Source organism: Siphateles boraxobius, unplaced genomic scaffold (assembly GCF_051911475.1).
Source record: "Siphateles boraxobius isolate OS27281-9 unplaced genomic scaffold, OSU_SipBor_1 25, whole genome shotgun sequence".
Classification (NCBI taxonomy): Eukaryota; Metazoa; Chordata; class Actinopteri; order Cypriniformes; family Leuciscidae; genus Siphateles; species Siphateles boraxobius.
This window is the reverse complement of record NW_027508866.1, coordinates 6963705-6983118: the sequence shown is the minus strand read 5'-3', so window position 1 is coordinate 6983118 and position 19414 is coordinate 6963705. Positions and strand designations below refer to the sequence as shown.

The 19414-nt window shown below is 40.6% G+C and overlaps 1 protein-coding gene across 4 annotated transcripts in view; it reads right to left on the bottom strand.

Moving 5' to 3' along the window:
* Window positions 1-19414, bottom strand: part of dclk1a (doublecortin-like kinase 1a) — a 56568-nt gene that overhangs the window by 29895 nt on the left and 7259 nt on the right. For all 4 annotated transcript variants that reach the window (XM_077242275.1, XM_077242273.1, XM_077242278.1 and 1 more), the window contains one exon: window positions 1970-2069. In XM_077242275.1, coding sequence (XP_077098390.1) covers window positions 1970-2069 — 100 coding nt within the window. The remainder of the gene's footprint in view (window positions 1-1969; window positions 2070-19414) is intronic.

Below are 19414 nucleotides of genomic sequence, written 5' to 3'. Positions count from 1 at the left end.
TTTTAAAATCAACTCTATCTCGAATAGTCAACCAGCCCAGGGAGGCCAGAACAGGAGATCAAAAAGATGACAGTGCCTTAACCCTAAATACAGATCAGAGACTGGGGATTACATTAGATTCTCTGCAGACGAAGTGCTGCTTAGCTTCTCGCATGCTCCGTGTTTATCTGTCCCATTTTTGCTTTTGCTGCAATAACTCTGTGTACATAATGAATTCAGAAAGCAATATAACTGTGACACCAGGTATGATAGTAAATGCCACAGTCTTTTAAGGCAGGATTTATTGAAGGGCAGGATGTCACTTTACTCTGTCTCCATGGAGTTACATTTAGAGAGCAAGTTAACAAATAACTAACAAATTACAAAGATGCTTTCTCAATTGTTAATCACAGCCTTACATAATCATCTTTATCGACAATAACTTAGAGTATTATGGATCAAATAAAAATGAACATGGGATATCACTGACAAAGTGCTGTTATGGGGTACCATTCTGCTCATATTATATTAAATATGTGTTCTTCAGGGAAATCTTTGTCGTCTAAGACTGCCATTTTGGCTCTGTCCATCTCGCCATCGGCATGCTTCATATGTTCATCTTGACTCTGATCAAAACTCATTAGAACGGCACGTGTCCCTCTACTAGTGCCTTCATAATTAAATCTCTACTCATGATTGACTGCACTCGCTCTAATCCACCGTGATAAATCATCTGATATTCTTCATTACATTTGTTCTGTACAGTGCAGCTCTAATTTGGTAATAACTCAAAGAATTATCAATTAATCGGTCAGATAGATATATAGATAGATGGGTGAATGATGGATATAAAAAATACAGAAAGATGGAGAGATGGACAGACTGAGAGACACAAAGATAGACAAATAGATAGATACTTTAGAGATAGACAGACAGACACACAGACGGATAGATAGTTTGATTAAAATAAAGGACACAGACAGTATGGTAGGCCTATATTAGGCTGCTGTCACTTTAAGACGAATGCACAGATACACATTCTGTTTTCTTCTGTAACTGTTTACGTTTGCTTAAGACATAACCAACTGGGTTTACGTGAATACTCGCCAAGCCCGGCATTTTGACATATTTTGCGTGTATCTGACCGCTTAGGCGCGGACCGGTGAGTCAATATCAGAAATGTCCCATTTTACGAAGGTCACATTACATGATTTTACTGATATGCAGGGTTTTTAAGGAGGAGCGAAAGGAATGCGGCACAATAATTGTTTATTTTGATCTTCATATTTTAATAATCGTTGTAAACCAAAATCATAGATAGATAGATAGATAGATAGATAGATAGATAGATAGATAGATAGATAGATAGATAGATAGATAGATAGATAGATAGATAGATAGATAGATAGATAGATAGATAGATAGATAGATAGATAGATAGATCATTTTTACATCCAATGAGGAAAGTATGAGGCACAACATCCAACAATAATAGAGAGAGCTCTTCCGAATACACTTCAGAAAACGGGGGCGCCTGCTCTTTACTGAGCTCACATCAGCACAGAAGAGTCAAACCGGCAACAGCCTTTGTCTCTCCACACTATTAATGAAAGGAAACCAGACAGAGCCACAAACAGATTCTCATTTCCTGACAACAACAACAGGAAAACATGGAGAGGAGAGTTGAGGAGAGGTGAGGTCTATCTAAGTGGAGACAGCAAAAACCCAGAAGTGGTTGGTGTAGGCGTTAAGGGGGAATATGCCTTTCTTTTATATTCCACATTTGTGTGATGAATTTTTAATGGACTCATTCATAAGTTGCTTATGAACAAAATGGTAACAGGATGTTCTTCATTCAAGATGGGACAAAGAGAAAGTTTCAGTGTAGGTGGAAGATGCCATCCACACAGACCTTATGCTGATGAGATCATGATATGTTGTGTTCTTTTGTTGAAACGGACACAAAGGAAAATACTGAAGAGCTCTTTACCGCTCTCATCCAACAGGAAGTCATCCTGGTAACGGAACTTCTCCGGGCCGCATGCGATGTAGATGTCCTCCTCCCCGAAAAAATCTTGAAGGCACATGACCTGCGATTGGAAAGAGAGAAAGTCATTAGCAGCAGCATTAGATCCATTACAGCATCTGAATGTCTATTAAACAACGGCTTAAGGACAGAAACCCTAATGATCAGAGAGCCAAAATCACAGATCCAGCCTTCCTCCTTCAAAAATGAATGAGATGGTTTGGTCGTGATCACCACCCAGAAGGCTTCGCTGAGCACATCTCTAATGTCTTTTTAAGATGAGTAACCACCAGCCCTGTTACTGTTGATTGCCCCTAATCAAGAAGAAGTTAGATCTACCAGCCAAGCCTCATTTCCCATCAGCCCTTTGGCCGTGTTTGGGGACGGCTGCAGTGAAAACCTTTTTAAAGATTGATAATTTCAGACAATGAATCAAGGGGACAACAAGTAAGCAAATGCATATATAATCAGCCTTGAGCACAGCACAAAACACACATAGGGAATACACAGGCCCTTTTCAGAGAACAACCATGTAATTATTCCTGTTTTCTCATACAAAAATGTAATATATGGCCATATATGTACTTATATTTTAAATAGCATGACAAATATTTGACTTATCTGAGAACACAATATATGTCTGCAACATATATGAACATTTATGTGTCCAAACATGTGAAGAAAATATTTGAGTTCATCCATATATGATACCATATATCTGCATATATTACAGTATAGTATTGGTTTCTCGCATATATGGACAACATTAAGTATAAATATGTGACATACATATATATGGGAAAATATATGGCACTCACATGTAAAACGGCCATTTTTGCTATATTTTGAAATATATGTTTCATATATGTCAATGTGTTTTATATATATGAATTTTGCATATATTCTCATATAGGCAGCAGACATACATGGGCACTGACATTATATATAATTTACATATATTGACATATATTACATTTCTGTATGGGTTATGAAAATATGATTTCTAGCCCCCTAACGCATGAAGGGAGAGAAGGAAGAGGGTATAAACAATTTTAGAGAAACTTGATTTTAGTTTATTGATTTGATTCTGAGGGGATTGGAAAAGGATACTGAGATTTGTATTTGCTATTTCATTACAGTTATTATACAATTATTTAAATGGAAATAAATTATACCTTGTAAATATGAGAACACAAATTTTGAATTTTTTGAGGAAAATGTGACATTGTTCTCTATGGTTAAAGCATGTTTCTATGCAGTTGGCAAGTAGTTTTGAGCATTTTTAACATGTTGCTAGGTAGTTGTTCTCTAGGCCTTGTTTACACCTGGTATTAAGATGCGTGTTGGTCGATAGGAATCGGATCACAAGCAGACGAGGGAGACACCTGGTGTTTTATTCCGTCTCTTTTTTCCCACTTTCACCCACTTCTGTCTTGATTTCTTCGAGGGGAGGATCTATGGGTGGGTAAATGTATGGACTTTTTCAGATCTTTCGATCTACTGGACAAATAAGCATGCCATAGCATGCCATCAACTGTTTGGTTACGACACTCTTCATAATATCTTCCATTGTGTGCAGCAGAAAAAAGAAATTCAAACAGGTTTAAAACAATTTTAAGGTTGATTAAATGATGAAAGAATTTAAATTTTTAAGTGAGCTATTCCTTTAATTCAAATGGCTGATTCATTCAGGAATCTTTATGTATGGGTCACTGAATTATTGGCTCATTAATTCATTCAGATTCATTCAGTAATGAAATACTGCTGTGTGTTCATCGGAGATGTACAACAGTTCTGCAGTGGCTTTATTTTTAGTGGCGAAATTGAGCAAAGACAATATTGTGTCTAAAATGTAACACAAAATTAACTTCTTGTTTATTGAACTGTTGTATAAAATCAATTTCACATTTGCAGTCGTGCAGATGCTCGGGAAAACAAGACTCTTACTCGTGTGTAAAAACAAATTTAAGGCAAAATTGCCCTGCTTCATGTTCGTCACTAAGCAACTGTGTGCAATGTAATATGATGTACAGGTCTGAGCCGGGGTTGGGTGCATTAAATGCACTAATACTTTTAACGCGTTATTTTCCCCATAATTAATCTTACCAAATGAATGCGTAAAATCGCAGCCTTAATTATAATATATACAGATCAATGATATACAGCATCACACACCACGTCTGATTGCCATCTTCTTGCAGTCTAAAGGAATGAGGTATGTATGGTTAACACTGATTGGCCAAATCAACAAGAAGCTCCTTTCACCAATGAGAAACCTTTCGGCACGCCAATTTCTCTGACCTGCAGCTATCCCTGTCTCCGTGATACAAAAACATGTTGTAAATAGAAACCTTTAATACTGTTGGTTGACAATGAATCACATTTAACTATTCGTAATTGTCTTAATTTAGTAAGCACTGGTCCACCCTGTTTTTACCAAGATCCACTCACTTTAAAATCTCTGGCCTTGCCACTGGTTCAATCATGTTGCTGGGCAGTTGCAAATTATTCTGAATTTAGCAAAATTCTCCTCAACAAGCTACAAAAGTGTTTTTAGTGATTTGGTTAAGAGAATAGTTCACCCAAAAATTAAAATTCTGTCATTAATTACTCACCCTCATGTCGTTCCAAGCCCGTAGGACTTTCGTTCATCTTCAGAACACAAATGAAGATCTTTTTGATGAAATCGGAGAGCTTTCTGTCCCTCCATTGACAGCTACGCAACTACCACTTTTACGCTTCATAAAGTTCATAAAGAGATGGTAAAACGAATCCATATGAATTGAAAGCATTAGTCTAGTTTCTTTTAAGAGACACGCTCGCTTTATATGACAGATTTAATTTCGGCTGTTATCCACATATAAAAATTCATCAACTCACACATCAGTTTTGGTAAATGGAAACTCAAGCATGTTCGCTTGAAGTGCGTTTGAGATTCTGCAAGAACCAATGAGCTTTGTTCTTGCACATCGAGCACATTCGGTTGAGCTTCTGTTTATGTTTGCTGATCAATGTGTGAATAAAAGCCTAAATTAAACCTGTTCATCATATAGTTTTGACTAAACCGCTCAATTCATATGGATTCGTTTTACAATCTCTTTATGAATATTTTGAAGTGTCAAAGTGGTAGTTGCGTAGCTGTCAATAGAGGGACAAAAAGCTCTCAGATTTCATCAAAAAGATCTTCATTTGTGTTCCGAAGATGAACGAAAGTCTTAAGGGTTTTTGAACGACATGAGAGTGTAATTTAAAAAAAACTAACCCTTTAATCCATTCAGAACACAATTGCCTAGCAGCATGCTAAAGCACTCAGAAAACAAATTGTAAATCTGATTGCTTGCAAATGTAATAGCACACTTCTCCTCAACAAGCTGCGCAATTTGAGGTATCATTTAGCACAAACAGATGAATTATGCAGCGAAGTTCAATACCTAGAGTTAAATGTCACAGAAGTCCAAGATTAATGGAGATCAATTTATGGCATTTTCAGGCGCAAAAAACATTAGTTAAATGGCATGGCACTGACAGTTTACAACATGTGGTGTAAGATACGAGAAAAAGAGAAGAAGAGGAGGATAAAAGGGACTGTTCTGAGAACTATATGTCCAAAACAGCAGGAGCTCCGGCTTTAAGGATCAGAATTTTTTCTGATGTTTTTCACCAAGAGATGATTTAAAAACATCAGAAAAACAGTTCCACATCAGGGCATTCCACGGATCGGAAAGACCTCTGGGATGAAGGTGATGTGTGAAAAGAGGTGAGAGAGAGAAAGAGTGAGAAAGTAAGTAAGATAGGTGGAAGCAGCAAAGCGTCAATCCCAGGCTGACGGAGATAGCTGTCTCCCAGAGCGAAAACGTAGCTTTGATGTCGCAAAGAAATGTAAAAACAAGTTCGCTTTTATGCAACGACTGTGATCAGAAGTTCTCTGTTTCTCTAGTGGAACAAAGTGATCAAGCATAATTGGCACAATAAACGGCAGAAAAATCCAACGATTGAATGCTTATAACATGAATTGTTTCTGAACAGCAGCTTTGATGGAGATGTTAAATGGCAAGGACGTTAAATTAAATCTTTTTTGTTTAATTTTCCATTAAGCATGCAATAAACTTAACAATTTTAAAATTTTCATTATTTTCCATGACAGAAAGCATACATTATTAAATTTAAATCGTATGTTTTACGGGTTAGATGGGCACAGTCTCACCCCAAAGGTAACTGGATAGTTATTTCCCGATTTGCAATAATTCAGTTGCGCCATCTAGGGGAAAATGTGGGGCAGCGCATGATGTATTTTTCTGCTGTTGTGCTGAGAGCAACAGACCTTATTCTCAGCAGCGCCATCTTTGATTTTGTTACGGGAATGAAAGCCAGGCTTTGAGGGATAGACATGCATGGAATAGTTAAATGACATGGCACTGACAGTTTACAACATGTGGTGTAGGCTACTAAGATACGAGAAAAAGAGAAGAAGAGGAGGATAAAAGGGACTGTTCTGAGAACTATATGTCCAAAACAGCAGGAGCTCCGCCCGGCCTTAAGGATAAGAATTGTTTCTGATGTTTTTCACCAAGAGATGATTTAAAAACATCAGAAAAACAGTTCCACATCAGGGCACGCCACGGATCGGAAAGACCTCTGGGATGAAGGTGATGTGCGAAAACCCAACTTCAGTGGGTTGTACTGTTATTTAAAGTGTTTTTGGATTGTTCTGCTGACGAAAATAATATTTTTGCTACAAAAATACACATCCATATGAGCTTTGGAAAATGAAAAGTGATGTTGGAGCTTTATACAGCTTTTTACAGAGAACACGGCAAGCCAATCTCTCACAGCCTCACTGTCCTGTCATGGCGCTGCTCTGAATAAGGTCTATTCAAAACATTTAATGTTCTTTAGAATTTACAGTGAATATGTGCGGGTTAGATTCTTTACTAGAATAGAGTATTTACCTAAATTAAATAGTGCAATGATTTATGAGACTACTAGGTGTCGCTGTTTACATATACACTAAGAAAACAAGAACAGCAAAGAAACTGGCCATATTTTTGCATGTAAATCTAATTGAAATGCTCTGGTAAACTTGATTATCTCATTTATTGATTCAAAACTTCAATGTCAGTAATAAAACACTCAAACATCACATTTTCCATCACTCATCACTCACAAACCTAGGTCGGAAAATGTGTCTTAAATACAGCATGAGCAGTACGTTGCAAATTATTAATTATATCAATTATATTTAAATTCAATCATAATATTATTATAATATTTTAACACCGAAATTGAACAGTTTAAAACAAAGATGTAAAATAATAAATGTCAAATTAAGATAAATTTAGAATGCTTTTAGGAACAAAAACTTAAAATGCCGATCTTACTGATCTAATGAAGAAAAAAATTAATCTGAAAAAATGACTTTTGGACCCCACTGAATAAATTCAACTGCCTTAAAGAGACATTTCAAAACACAAAATGTAGTGTTTTGCTGCAGTACAGATGCTCCATCTTGTTCTCACCCTCGGCTCTGCTATTTCAGCAAGACAAAAAACTGTGATATGCTATTTTTAATCACTCTCAGGAAAGTTTCACAGAGGAACAGAACTCTGTACAAAATGTCTGGAACTACTTGAGGAACTGAACAGAAAGTGAGGCCAGTCGGGTTTATATCTGCACAAGTACACTATGCCGTCATCAAAAAGGAGGACAATATGAAGGACAAAAAAAGATCCAAAAATAATCCAAACTCCAAAATATTACATTATTTTTGTATGAGAAAGTGGGGAGGCTGATCCCTGACCAGATATTTTTTCTTTAAAAATGGCATGATATATGGCAGAACCTGATTTTACCAAATGCAACATGTTCCTGTATCAACATCCTTGTTGATCCTGGATCAACATTCCAATCAACCAATCAGATTTGAGGGACAAGTTTACAGTTTATGTCAAGTTTAGGCTTACAACCAGGCTTAGGTGCTTCTATGTCAGTGTTATTCACCTATATCATTTCCCTCTGATTTTAGACATCATTTATGGGTAGGGTTAAGTTTAGGATTAGGGATATGGTTAGGATCATATTTTCGGACAGGAATGTTGTTCAAGGGTTAACAAAATATGTTTACCCCTAACTCTGCTAAATCTGGACGTGTCATGATATTAGCCCATGGCGGTAAACAGTTTTAACTGTTTGCACCCATTTGATTTTATTTAAATAATCATATTTTCAAAATACATTCATTCAAATGATTTAGAATCACCATGAATCTGGTTATTGTGTATTTAAAACACATTCAGTTTATTACTACTATTACAGAAATCTTACCTGTTTCTTGCCGTTTCATTTATGTATGCATCACATGAAGTTTATTAGTTTATGTTAAATTAACAATGTGTAAAAGATACATATAAAAGATATATGCAATTGAAATACATAAATCTCAGGCCTATAGTATGTCAGATTTATGTTTTGTTCTAAGGACTCTTATGTTGATTTTCTATATTGCTTCCTTTAGTTCCTGTTTCCCTGCTTTGTTTAGTTTCGGTTTCTTTGGTTACTGGTTATGTCCTTGTTTGTTTCTATAGTTATGTATTAGTTTCTGTCTTGGTTTTGTTTGTTCTTCCCATTTATAGCCCTGTGTTTTAGTTGTTCTTAGTCAGGTTTCATTTTAACATAGTTTGGTTTGCATTATTCTCAGAGTGATCACTGGATTATTAAGAAAGATATTATTTATCTAATTTTGAGTGTACTGTCAAAATGTTAAAAAAAAAAATTGGAAGATTTTTTTATTTAAAACAATGCTTAAATGGGCATTTCCAATTTTAGTCATTTTATAGTTGAATTTGGGTAAAAAGTTTCTTAAAAATAATTTTGCACTGATTAGTACACTGTTATTGTTAACTAAAACTAAAGCTATTAAAAAGTTTTGTTAATTGAATTAAAGCTAAAATAATAAAATATATAAATAATAGATGAAAACTTAGAGAAAAAACAACAAACAACAAAAATGTGAAATGTTGCCTTGGCAGATAGCTGAAATAAAACAAGTTCAAGCACTAAAATAACTAAAAACTAAAACTGAAATAAAATTTAATTAAAATAAATAGAATTATTTAATAAAAAAAACATAATTACTAAAACTTAAAGTAGAATTGAAAATGAAAACTGAAAATATTAAAAGCTAATTCAAAATATTATTGAATACTATAAAAGTAAATAAATAATACTAAAATATCACTGGTTCACAAAAAGAACAATAATGTGTATTAAGAAAATAAAATCAGTCAATTTTTATGCGATATTGACCTTTAAAATTCATACTGTCTTCAAATACATGAATGTTAGTGAGAGACTAAAATATGTAAATGTTTGTGAGAGCAGCACCAAACAAAAAAGTCATTGGTTGGACAAACAGAAAGCCCTGCCCCAAACTCATGCCATTGGTTGAGCTAGGTTTGCTATGTCAGGCTAATCAGAGTGAGTGTTTTTACTTTTCAGGGAACCTATTAACAGATTACTGATAGTAGTATCTGCATATTAAACCGAGAAAGTTGAAAATATTCAACTCTGAACACTGCGGCATTCCCCGGTCCTCTGGTTACCTCACTCCCCTGAGCGGCACTGTCCTTGGTGCTGAGCGTCTAGCACTGCAACAGAGACATTTTTCCCATCGCCAAAGCAAATAGACCCACAAGATGTTATACCATGTGTTTGCTGGCAAGAGACAGAAAAAAGCTATGTTTGCAGAGAAATGTGGAGAGAAATAACAAGTGCCCTCAAAAGTGCAGCAATAGACACAAACAAAAACAAGGGCAAAAGCATCTCCTCCTTTACTTTCTCAAAGCACTCATTCAGAGTTAAAGTGCAAGTCTTGAGTACCAGACTGGTGGTTAATCCCGTTAGTATCAGGTGATGGGACCCAGATTAGTTGTCCCGGGTGGAATCTGTTGCCATGACAGAGGTGAAGCAATGTGACCCGCATGAAGGATCCAACGAGATGCCAGCTCATACTTTTACACTCATTCTCAGCCCATGTGGACGCCCACAGACCTGCACATGCGTGCGTGTGTAAAGCAGCAGGGAGTCTGTAGGGGTAGAAATGTAGAACATCAAACCGCAAGCTCATATACAACCATCCTACACACATATGTGCGTGTTTGTGTGGGTGTTTGTGTGTGTAAATGTGCGTAGAGGGAGTGAGGGAACAATATGATCGTGGGAGGCTCATGTCTCATCAAAACAGGCTGGTCCTTAAGCAGAAGAAGCTTTCAGACAACAGATTGAATTATTGCCCACCTCCATCTGAGTGTTCCTCAAGCCTCCGCACAGTGTTCAAAATAACCGATGTCTTTAGCTTGTTTTGCATTCGGATGAGATGAAACGCAAGATGAATTTGACGCCCTGACATTTGATAATGTCAAATTTGAACCTCCTGACATAGTTGGGTACATCTTTTAGGTCCAGGAGTTTCTTTCTTCTGTGGAACACAAAAGGAGGTTTAAGGCAGGATGTTCACGTTCTTGTTTTTCTATAAAATTAAACACTTTAAGTGAGCTCAAACACTCATGCTCCAAAAAGAACAAAATAGCATCATAAAAGCACCATTAAAGGGATAGTAAATAAAAGCTAAACCCTAAATTAAATCTGTCCATCATATAGACCGATCGAGTGTCTTCGGACTAAACCGCTCGATTCATATGGATTCGTTTTACGATCTCTTTATGAACTTTTTGAAGCGTCAGAGTGGTAGTTGTATGGACTGTCAATGGAGGGACAGAAAGCTCTCAGATTTCATCGAAAAGATCTTCATTTGTGGTCCGAAGATGAACAAAAGTCTTACATGTTTGGAACGACACGAGGGAGAGTAATTAATGACAGAATTTTCATTTTTGGGTGAACTAACACTTTAAACTTGTTCATACGACTTGTAAAGACTTCGGAAATCACACGACAGCTTTCACAATATCGAAAATATATCACATTAAAATGCATGCCACTATTTTTGATGCAAAAAAAAGTCACATTCACAAAAATATTAAGACGCACAAATCTGCATATTAGAATGATTTCTGACGGATCATGTGACTGAAAATGGTGCTGATCAAATAAATGCAGCCTTGGTGAGCATAAGAGACTTCTTTCAAAAATATAAAAAGTTGAACAGAAGTGCAAATTTTAGTCTGTTCCTCACACAAAACTATTGCTGGACTTCGGAAGTTGTATGGACATCTTTTTAGGTTCCTTTTATGATGCTTTTTTGGTCATTTAAAGCAAGAGCAGCCTGACATTTTACACCAATATCTCCTTTATGTTTCATGGAAGAAAGAAAATCATGTATTCTTTAAATGATAAGGGGTAAACAGTGACAGAAGTCTCATATTTGTGTGCACTGTTCCTTTAAGAGCACCAGGAGTCATGGGAACAGCCCTAATAAAGTCACTGTCTGCTATAATGTGGAGCTTCTTCAGATGAATTAGCTGCCATCTTTATCTCCTAAATCAGGCCTGCCAAATGCCAAGCAGACTACAAGAGCAGTTACATAAGATCTCAATCACATAAGACAGATTCTATGCCAGAAGTTGGAGGAGATTAGGACTCATTTTATTATTACAGAACTGCAGGGAACGATAAAAACCATGTCCTCCGAGAAAAGAAGAAGCTTCAGATGATCAGACGGTTCTCTCAGTTTCGCTCGCTCTCTCTTTGATGATAGTCTCACCAGACAGTCTCTCATTAGAAAGTTCAATGTGGACGTTATTATTACAGAAAAGATGAGGGTATGATAATGATGATTATGATGAATTAATTATGAGCGTTTCTCAAAGAGATCATTTTCAAAGTCATCTAAGAGCATATAAAGCAGCAACACTTATGCAATACACAACACTTGTCTAGAAGAAAAACAAAAGAGTAATGAAAAACAGAACACGAAAAAATTAAAGCCAGTAGGGGTGCTTGAGTTAACAAGACAGATATAAATGCCCCTCATTTTTTGGCTTCCATTGTGTGCGGTTTTGGCAGAAGACACACATTAAAATGATTTGCATTGAGAGTTCATTTTCTGAGCAAATAGACACACACACACACACTGTGTTTTCATGCCCCAACACAAGCTGTTGACACAAAAGTTCACATACTTGTATACACACACACTCTGGTTGGAGTGGCTAAAATCAGATCTCCAGATACTGCTGTCTGACACACTACAGCATACTCAGAATAAATGAGGATGGATGAGCTAAACCAACAACTGCACTTCTTTTTGGGTATTCACTGAAGTTTATTCTCAAATGCTGTCTTTGTTGTTGTAGCACCAAGTTTATTCAATTAATTAGGCAAATCAGGTAACATCACAAACATGCTCAAAAAATCTGTATCGAAAGCAATCTGCATGGCACAATTCTCAATCTTATGAGTCAATTGTGAGTTGTAACGGACTGGCGTACTTGGCCAGAATGTGTTTTTTGCAATCTCTTTCTATGTAAACGTGATAGACGGAGATGTTTGACCATAGTGCACGTGTGTTTTGCAGCATCTAATTCACACAGAACGTGTTTAAAACATGAGATGCAGGGCAGAGATGTGTTCATTAAAGGGATAGTTCACCCAAAACTGAAAATTCTGTCATCATTTACTAAGCCTTAACCTGTTAAGCTTCAACCCCACTGTTGTAAAATCCCCAGAAATGGCATAGCCAAACTAAAACACATACAGTTCATGAACCCTTTGTACTAAAAGCACAAGTATGATCTCATTTGAAAGCTGACACCTGGCAGTTTATTGTACATGTAGAATTAATTATTGTCATAATGAAAACATAATTATAAATAGCTTCAAAGTTTTGTAAAGTTATTAGAAATTTATTTTTTACGAAATATCTTGTCACGGTGCGTGGTGTGGAATAAATCCGTGGATTCAAGTGCAGAGAAGAAGTATTTAATAAAGACCAAAACATAAAATAAACAAAAGAAAACTTTTACAAAGAAAAATTACAAACTAAATCCAGAACAAACAAGGCAGGGCAGGAACAGAACTCAACACGACGAATACACGTAACAAATACAACGAACGAGCACAGGACAGCAAACACAGGAAGACTAAATAGGAAGGCAAATAAGACGGGTAACGAGGATAACAGGTGGGACAAATAAACCAATAATCAGATAACAAGGTGGAGGGACCAGACAATAACAAGAGCACATGGCCCAACATAACAAAACACTCATGTGCATAACCAAGACAGGACAGACATGTGACACTACCCCCTCCCTACGGAGCGGCTACCAGACGCTCCATAAAACCGGGGCGGGAGCGGAAGGAAACACCAGACCAGAGCGGGACGGCAGGGACAGACCAGGGCGGGACGGGAGGGACAGACCAGGGCGGGACGGGAGGGACAGACCACGGCGGGACGGGAGGGACAGACCACGGCGGGACGGGAGGGACAGACCAGGGCGGGACGGGAGGGACAGACCAGGGCGGGACGGGAGGGACAGACCAGGGCGGGACGGGAGGGACAGACCAGGGCAAAACAGAGAGTCTATCGGGCGGCCAGGGCGAAACACAGAGTCCATCGGGCGGCCAGGGCGGTGAAGACCCCTCGGGCGGGACGGGAGGGACAGACCAGGGCGGGACGGGAGGGACAGACCAGGGCGGGACGGGAGGGACAGACCAGGGCGGGACGGGAGGGACAGACCAGGGCGGGACGGGAGGGACAGACCAGGGCGGGACGGGAGGGACAGACCAGGGCGGGACGGGAGGGACAGACCAGGGCGGGACGGGAGGGACAGACCAGGGCGGGACGGGAGGGACAGACCAGGGCGGGACGGGAGGGACAGACCAGGGCGGGACGGGAGGGACAGACCAGGGCAAAACAGAGAGTCTATCGGGCGGCCAGGGCGGTGCAGAACGGGAGGGTGAGACCAGGGCAAAACAGAGAGTCTATCGGGCGGCCAGGGCGGTGAAGACCCCTCGGGCGGCCAGGGCAGTGAAGACCTGCTCTGGCGTTGGAACAGGCACCGGCTCTGGAACAGACATTGGCTCCAGCTCTGGAACGGGCATTGGCTCTGCCTCCGGCTCTGGAACGGGCATTGGCTCTGCCTCCGGCTCTGGAACGGGCATTGGCTCTGCCTCCGGCTCTGGAACGGGCACTGGCTCTGCCCCCGGCTCTGAAACGGGCACTGGCTCTGCCCCCGGCTCTGGAACGGGCACCGGCTCTTCCCCCGGCTCTGGAACGGGCACCGGCTCTGCCTCCGGCTCATGAACGGGCACTGGCTCTGCCTCCGGCTCTGGAACAGCAGACACTGGCTCCGGCTCTGGAACAGACACTGGCTCCGGCCCTGGAACAGACACTGGCTCCGGCCCTGGAACAGACACTGGCTCCGGCCCTGGAACAGACACTGGCTCCGGCCCTGGAACAGACAATGGCTCCGGCCCTGGAACAGACAATGGCTCCGGCCCTGGACAGACACTGGCTCCGGCTCTGGAACAGACACTGGCTCTGGCCCTGGAACAGACACTGGCTCCGGCCCTGGAACAGGAGATACTGGCTCCGGCTCTGGAACAGCAAACACGGGCATGTCCAGGATCCGAGCCAGGCGCTCCAGATAGTCCAGGTCCATGAAGGCAGACGGCACTGGCTCTGCCTCCGTCTCTGGAACGGGCACTGGCTCTGCCTCCGTCTCTGGAACGGGCACTGGCTCTGCCTCAGTCTCTGGAACGGGCACTGGCTCTGCCTCAGTCTCTGGAACGGGCACTGGCTCTGCCTCAGTCTCTGGAACGGGCACTGGCTCTGCCTCAGTCTCTGGAACGGGCACTGGCTCTGCCTCAGTCTCTGGAACGGGCACTGGCTCTGCCTCAGTCTCTGGAACGGGCACTGGCTCTGCCTCAGTCTCTGGAACGGGCACTGGCTCTGCCTCAGTCTCTGGAACGGGCACTGGCTCTGCCTCCGGCTCTGGAACGGGCACTGGCTCTGCCTCCGGCTCTGGAACGGGCACTGGCCCTGCCTCCGGCTCTGGAACGGGCATTGGCCCTACCTCCGGCTCTGGAACGGGCATTGGCCCTGCCTCCGGCTCTGGAACGGGCATTGGCTCTGCCTCCGCCTCTGGAACGGGCATTGGCTCTGCCTCCGGCTCTGGAACGGGCATTGGCTCTGCCTCCGGCTCTGGAACGGGCATTGGCTCTGCCTCCGGCTCTGGAACAGCAGACACTGGCTCCGGCTCTGGAACAGGAGACACAGGCATGTCCAGGATCCGAGCCAGACGCTCCAGGAACAGAACTCAACACGACGAATACACGTAACAAATACAACGAACGAGCACAGGACAGCGAACACAGGAAGACTAAATAGGAAGGCAAATAAGGCGGGTAACGAGGATAACAGGTGGGACAAATAAACCAATAATCAGATAACAAGGGGGAGGGACCAGACAATAACAAGAGCACATGGCCCAACATAACAAAACACTCATGTGCATAACCAAGACAGGACAGACATGTGACATATCTTCATAAAAATAATATTGAAGTTGGCATTGTATCAATATATGAATTCACTGCAGCTGAAGCCACATGTCTGACCATGTTATATATAAAAAATCTGAAGATGACAAGTCTAAAACTCTGTATTTAGTTAAATGTTTTTCAAGAGCATGTCGTATGATTTTATTTTGATTAGACTCTAAAATGCAAACTGATGTTTATTGTCATGTTCTAAGCATCCATTCAGTCTATTGTCTCTCTTGTTTTGTGGTGCAAACAAGCCCCATTCAGTCTCAGTCTCCCCTGCAAACATTCACACTTCTCCGGCCTGTTTATGGCTCTAAATATGTTTTTCTTTTGTCTTCATTTTAATTACTAACGACTGGCCATTCACACTGTCTCAATCCCTAATTTCTTTTTTCAAAGTTCTCACTTCACATTTGAAACTGTATCAAATGTCCTTCTTGAAAAAAGAAACATTTCAGTAAGCATTCCTATTTAGAAAAAATCATAAAAATAACAGCTAGGTGGCAGGTGCATCTGAGGGCTAGCTAGCATGTTAGTTTAGCACACCATCAATACACGACAATTTATGAGATTAAAACCATGTTTGTTCTCCAAATTTACTTTATAACGCAAGTCGAGTGTTTTAAAGAATGTTGAAACCAAACTGTTCTGGGGCACCATTGACTTCCATAGTATTTTTCTTTTCCATACAATGGGCCCATCAACTATTTGGTTTCCCATATTCTTCAATATATCTTCCTTTGTGATCAGCAGAAGAAAGACATTTATACAGGTTTGGAACAACTTGAGGGTGAGTAAATGATGACAGGATTTTAATTTTTGGATGAACTATGAACTACTACTTACAACACTGTCTAGGCATCCGAATCAGTAGAAAAGATGAAAAGAATGACAATAACTTGTTTTTTAATGCAGCACATTTAGCACCACGTACAAAAGTGGTGCAATTTGCCTCTATAGTTTTAACTAAATACAATACATGAGAACATTACTGAAACCCAGATTAAACTTCAGTCCTAGATTGGGTTGTTAATTCAGATTTGGATTTTAATATGGATTTAACTCACCAGGAAACAAAGAAATTCTGCTGACTGCAAAAACTGGGGACAGCAAGACCATATGCCAAAAGCAGAATATCTGGCCCTTTCATTGGACAGCAGGGGGACGAGAGGTGAGGAGAGCTGGAGAGGGGGTAAATGGCCCTCCAGACAATGGAGACTGAAAGACATGGCAAATTAAGCAGGGTGTGCATATGCAACGGGGCGGAAAATCAGTTATGTCCGTACGACAAACCCCAGGAAGAGCGAACACATGAGTGATTGCCGATTACACGCCTGCTATGTCTGTGTCTCGGCCTGAGGCATATGCCAGAGGTCATTACGAATCTGTGTGTGTGTGTGTGTGTGTGTGTGTGTGTGTGTGTGTGTGTGTGTGTGTGTGTGTGTGTGTGTGTGTGTGTGTGTGTGTGTGTGTGTGTGTGAATATAGGCTTAACGGATAAGAACAAGAGAGCAATGTCCGCGGCCTAAACCACTTATCGTACGTCTACCTCTCCCTCAGACTGAACTCCCCACACACTCCGACACACACTACTCCCCACAGTGACGTCACAAAGGCTCAGGCCGTTACTAAGCAACTGGATCACATCGTCATAGAAACTGTTGGGGGGGGGGGGGGGTGATCAGTTTCTTTGGAAGGAGAGATCATAAGGGAGCAAAAAGCATGGATAAAATTAGCTCATGTCCATACTCCTGTCCTTTGTGAGGAAAGACAAACCAACACTGCGCTAGTAGCTAGTACACCGCACAGTGAAGATGTGTGAGAAAGTCAGAGACGGACCGAAAACTCCAAGTCAGGGACATTTGGAGAGTCTGTGCATGGTTGCAAACGATGGTAAACGGGTCAGTTCTGACACATGTTAATTGTGAATTTCAGCTGCAAGCCTTCTTTGCTCCGTCTGTCAGCAGTGTCTTCCAGAAGCATTGCACCACAAGCAAAACTCTGAGCCTGCACTCAGTAGAACCAGAAATGGATCCAGGTCAGTGGCCATCTGAGGGGACAAATCAGATGAGGCACCAAAAGCTTATGTAATTCGGAACTATCTATATGCAAAACATCCTGAATCAATCAATAAACTAGTGATGCTTGTCCAACTTGTCCTACTGAGATACTAATGTGTTGTGGATGTTTGGGAGGATGTTGCTTTGTGGTAACTAGGGTGTTCTGGGTGGTAACTAGGGTGTTCTGGGTGGTAGCTAGGGTGTTCTGGGTGGTAGCTAGGGTGTTCTGTAGCTAGGGTGTTCTGGGTGGTAACTAGGGTGTTCTGGGTGGTAGCTAGGGTGTTCTGGGTGGTAGCTAGGGTGTTCTGGGTGGTAACTAGGGTGTTCTGGGTGGTAGCTAGGGTGTTCTGGGTGGTAGCTAGGGTGTTCTGGGTGGTAGCTAGGGTGTTCTGGGTGGTAACTAGGGTGTTCTGGGTGGTAGCTAGGGTGTTCTGGGTGGTAGCTAGGGTGTTCTGGGTGGTAACTAGGGTGTTCTGGGTGGTAGCTAGGGTGTTCTGGGTGGTAGCTAGGGTGTTCTGGGTGGTAACTAGGGTGCTCTGGGTGGTAGCTAGGGTGTTCTGGGTGGTAGCTAGGCTGTTCTGTAGCTAGGGTGTTCTGGGTGGTAGCTAGGGTGTTCTGTAGCTAGGGTGTTCTGGGTGGTAGCTAGGGTGTTCTGTAGCTAGGGTGTTCTGGGTGGTAGCTAGGGTGTTCTGTAGCTAGGGTGTTCTGTGTGGTAGCTAGGGTGTTCTGGGTGGTAACTAGGGTGTTCTGGGTGGTAGCTAGGGTGTTCTGGGTGGTAGCTAGGGTGTTCTGGGTGGTAACTAGGGTGCTCTGGGTGGTAGCTAGGGTGTTCTGGGTGGTAACTAGGGTGTTCTGGGTGGTAGCTAGGGTGTTCTGTAGCTAGGGTGTTCTGGGTGGTAACTAGATTGTCCTGGGTGGTAGCTAGGTGGTTGGTTACAAGCTCAAGTCAAAAGGAATGACCTCCATCTCTCTATGGTACTCGCAAATGCAAATCTGGCTAAAAATAGACATTTAAAAGCTGAACTATAAAAAAAGTTTTAAAAAGTTACAATAGTAAGGTGGTTTAAATGTAGCACAATGTTGGTTTTTATATTTCCAGAGCGATTATAACATCCAAAATAAACACATATTTCATACCAAAAACTAAGACTGAACAGAAACTTAGCCGAAAGATCAGCACATTTCTTTGTTAATTAAATATTTTGGTTAATCTACTCATTTCTGATGTAATTTATGCTTTTAGCAGCCAATAATAAATTAAAAAAAGGTTTGCGGTTGGTAAGATATTTTTTTGATGTTTTTGTTTACCAAGGCAAAAATAAATAGTAGATATATAATAGCAATAATAGTAATATTGTGAAATATTATTGCAATTTAAAATAACTGTTTTTAAATTTACTGTCAAAGGTTGCGGTTGGTAAGATATTATTTAATGTTTCATAAGGTTTTTGCTCACGAAGGCAAAAATAAATAGTAAATATACTAATAGCTTAAAGAGTAATATTTTGACATTTTAAAATGTATTTTATTCCTGTGATAGCAAAGCTAAATTTTCAGCATCATTATGCCGTGTCACATGATCCTTCAGAAATCATTCAAGACACCAATTTTTATCAGTGTTGAAAACAGTTTTGCTGCTTAATATTTTTGTGGAACCCGTGATGCAGTTTTTCATGATTGTTCGTTTTATCCTTGCTGAATAAAAGCATTGATTTCTGTCAAACAACTGTACTGACCCCACACTTTTTTAGTGGTAGTGTATTACCAGCTCTATTTAACACTAATCATCTTCAAATCAACATAACCCACAGAATTCCACAGATCTTTTTTCACTAAATCACTCCAGA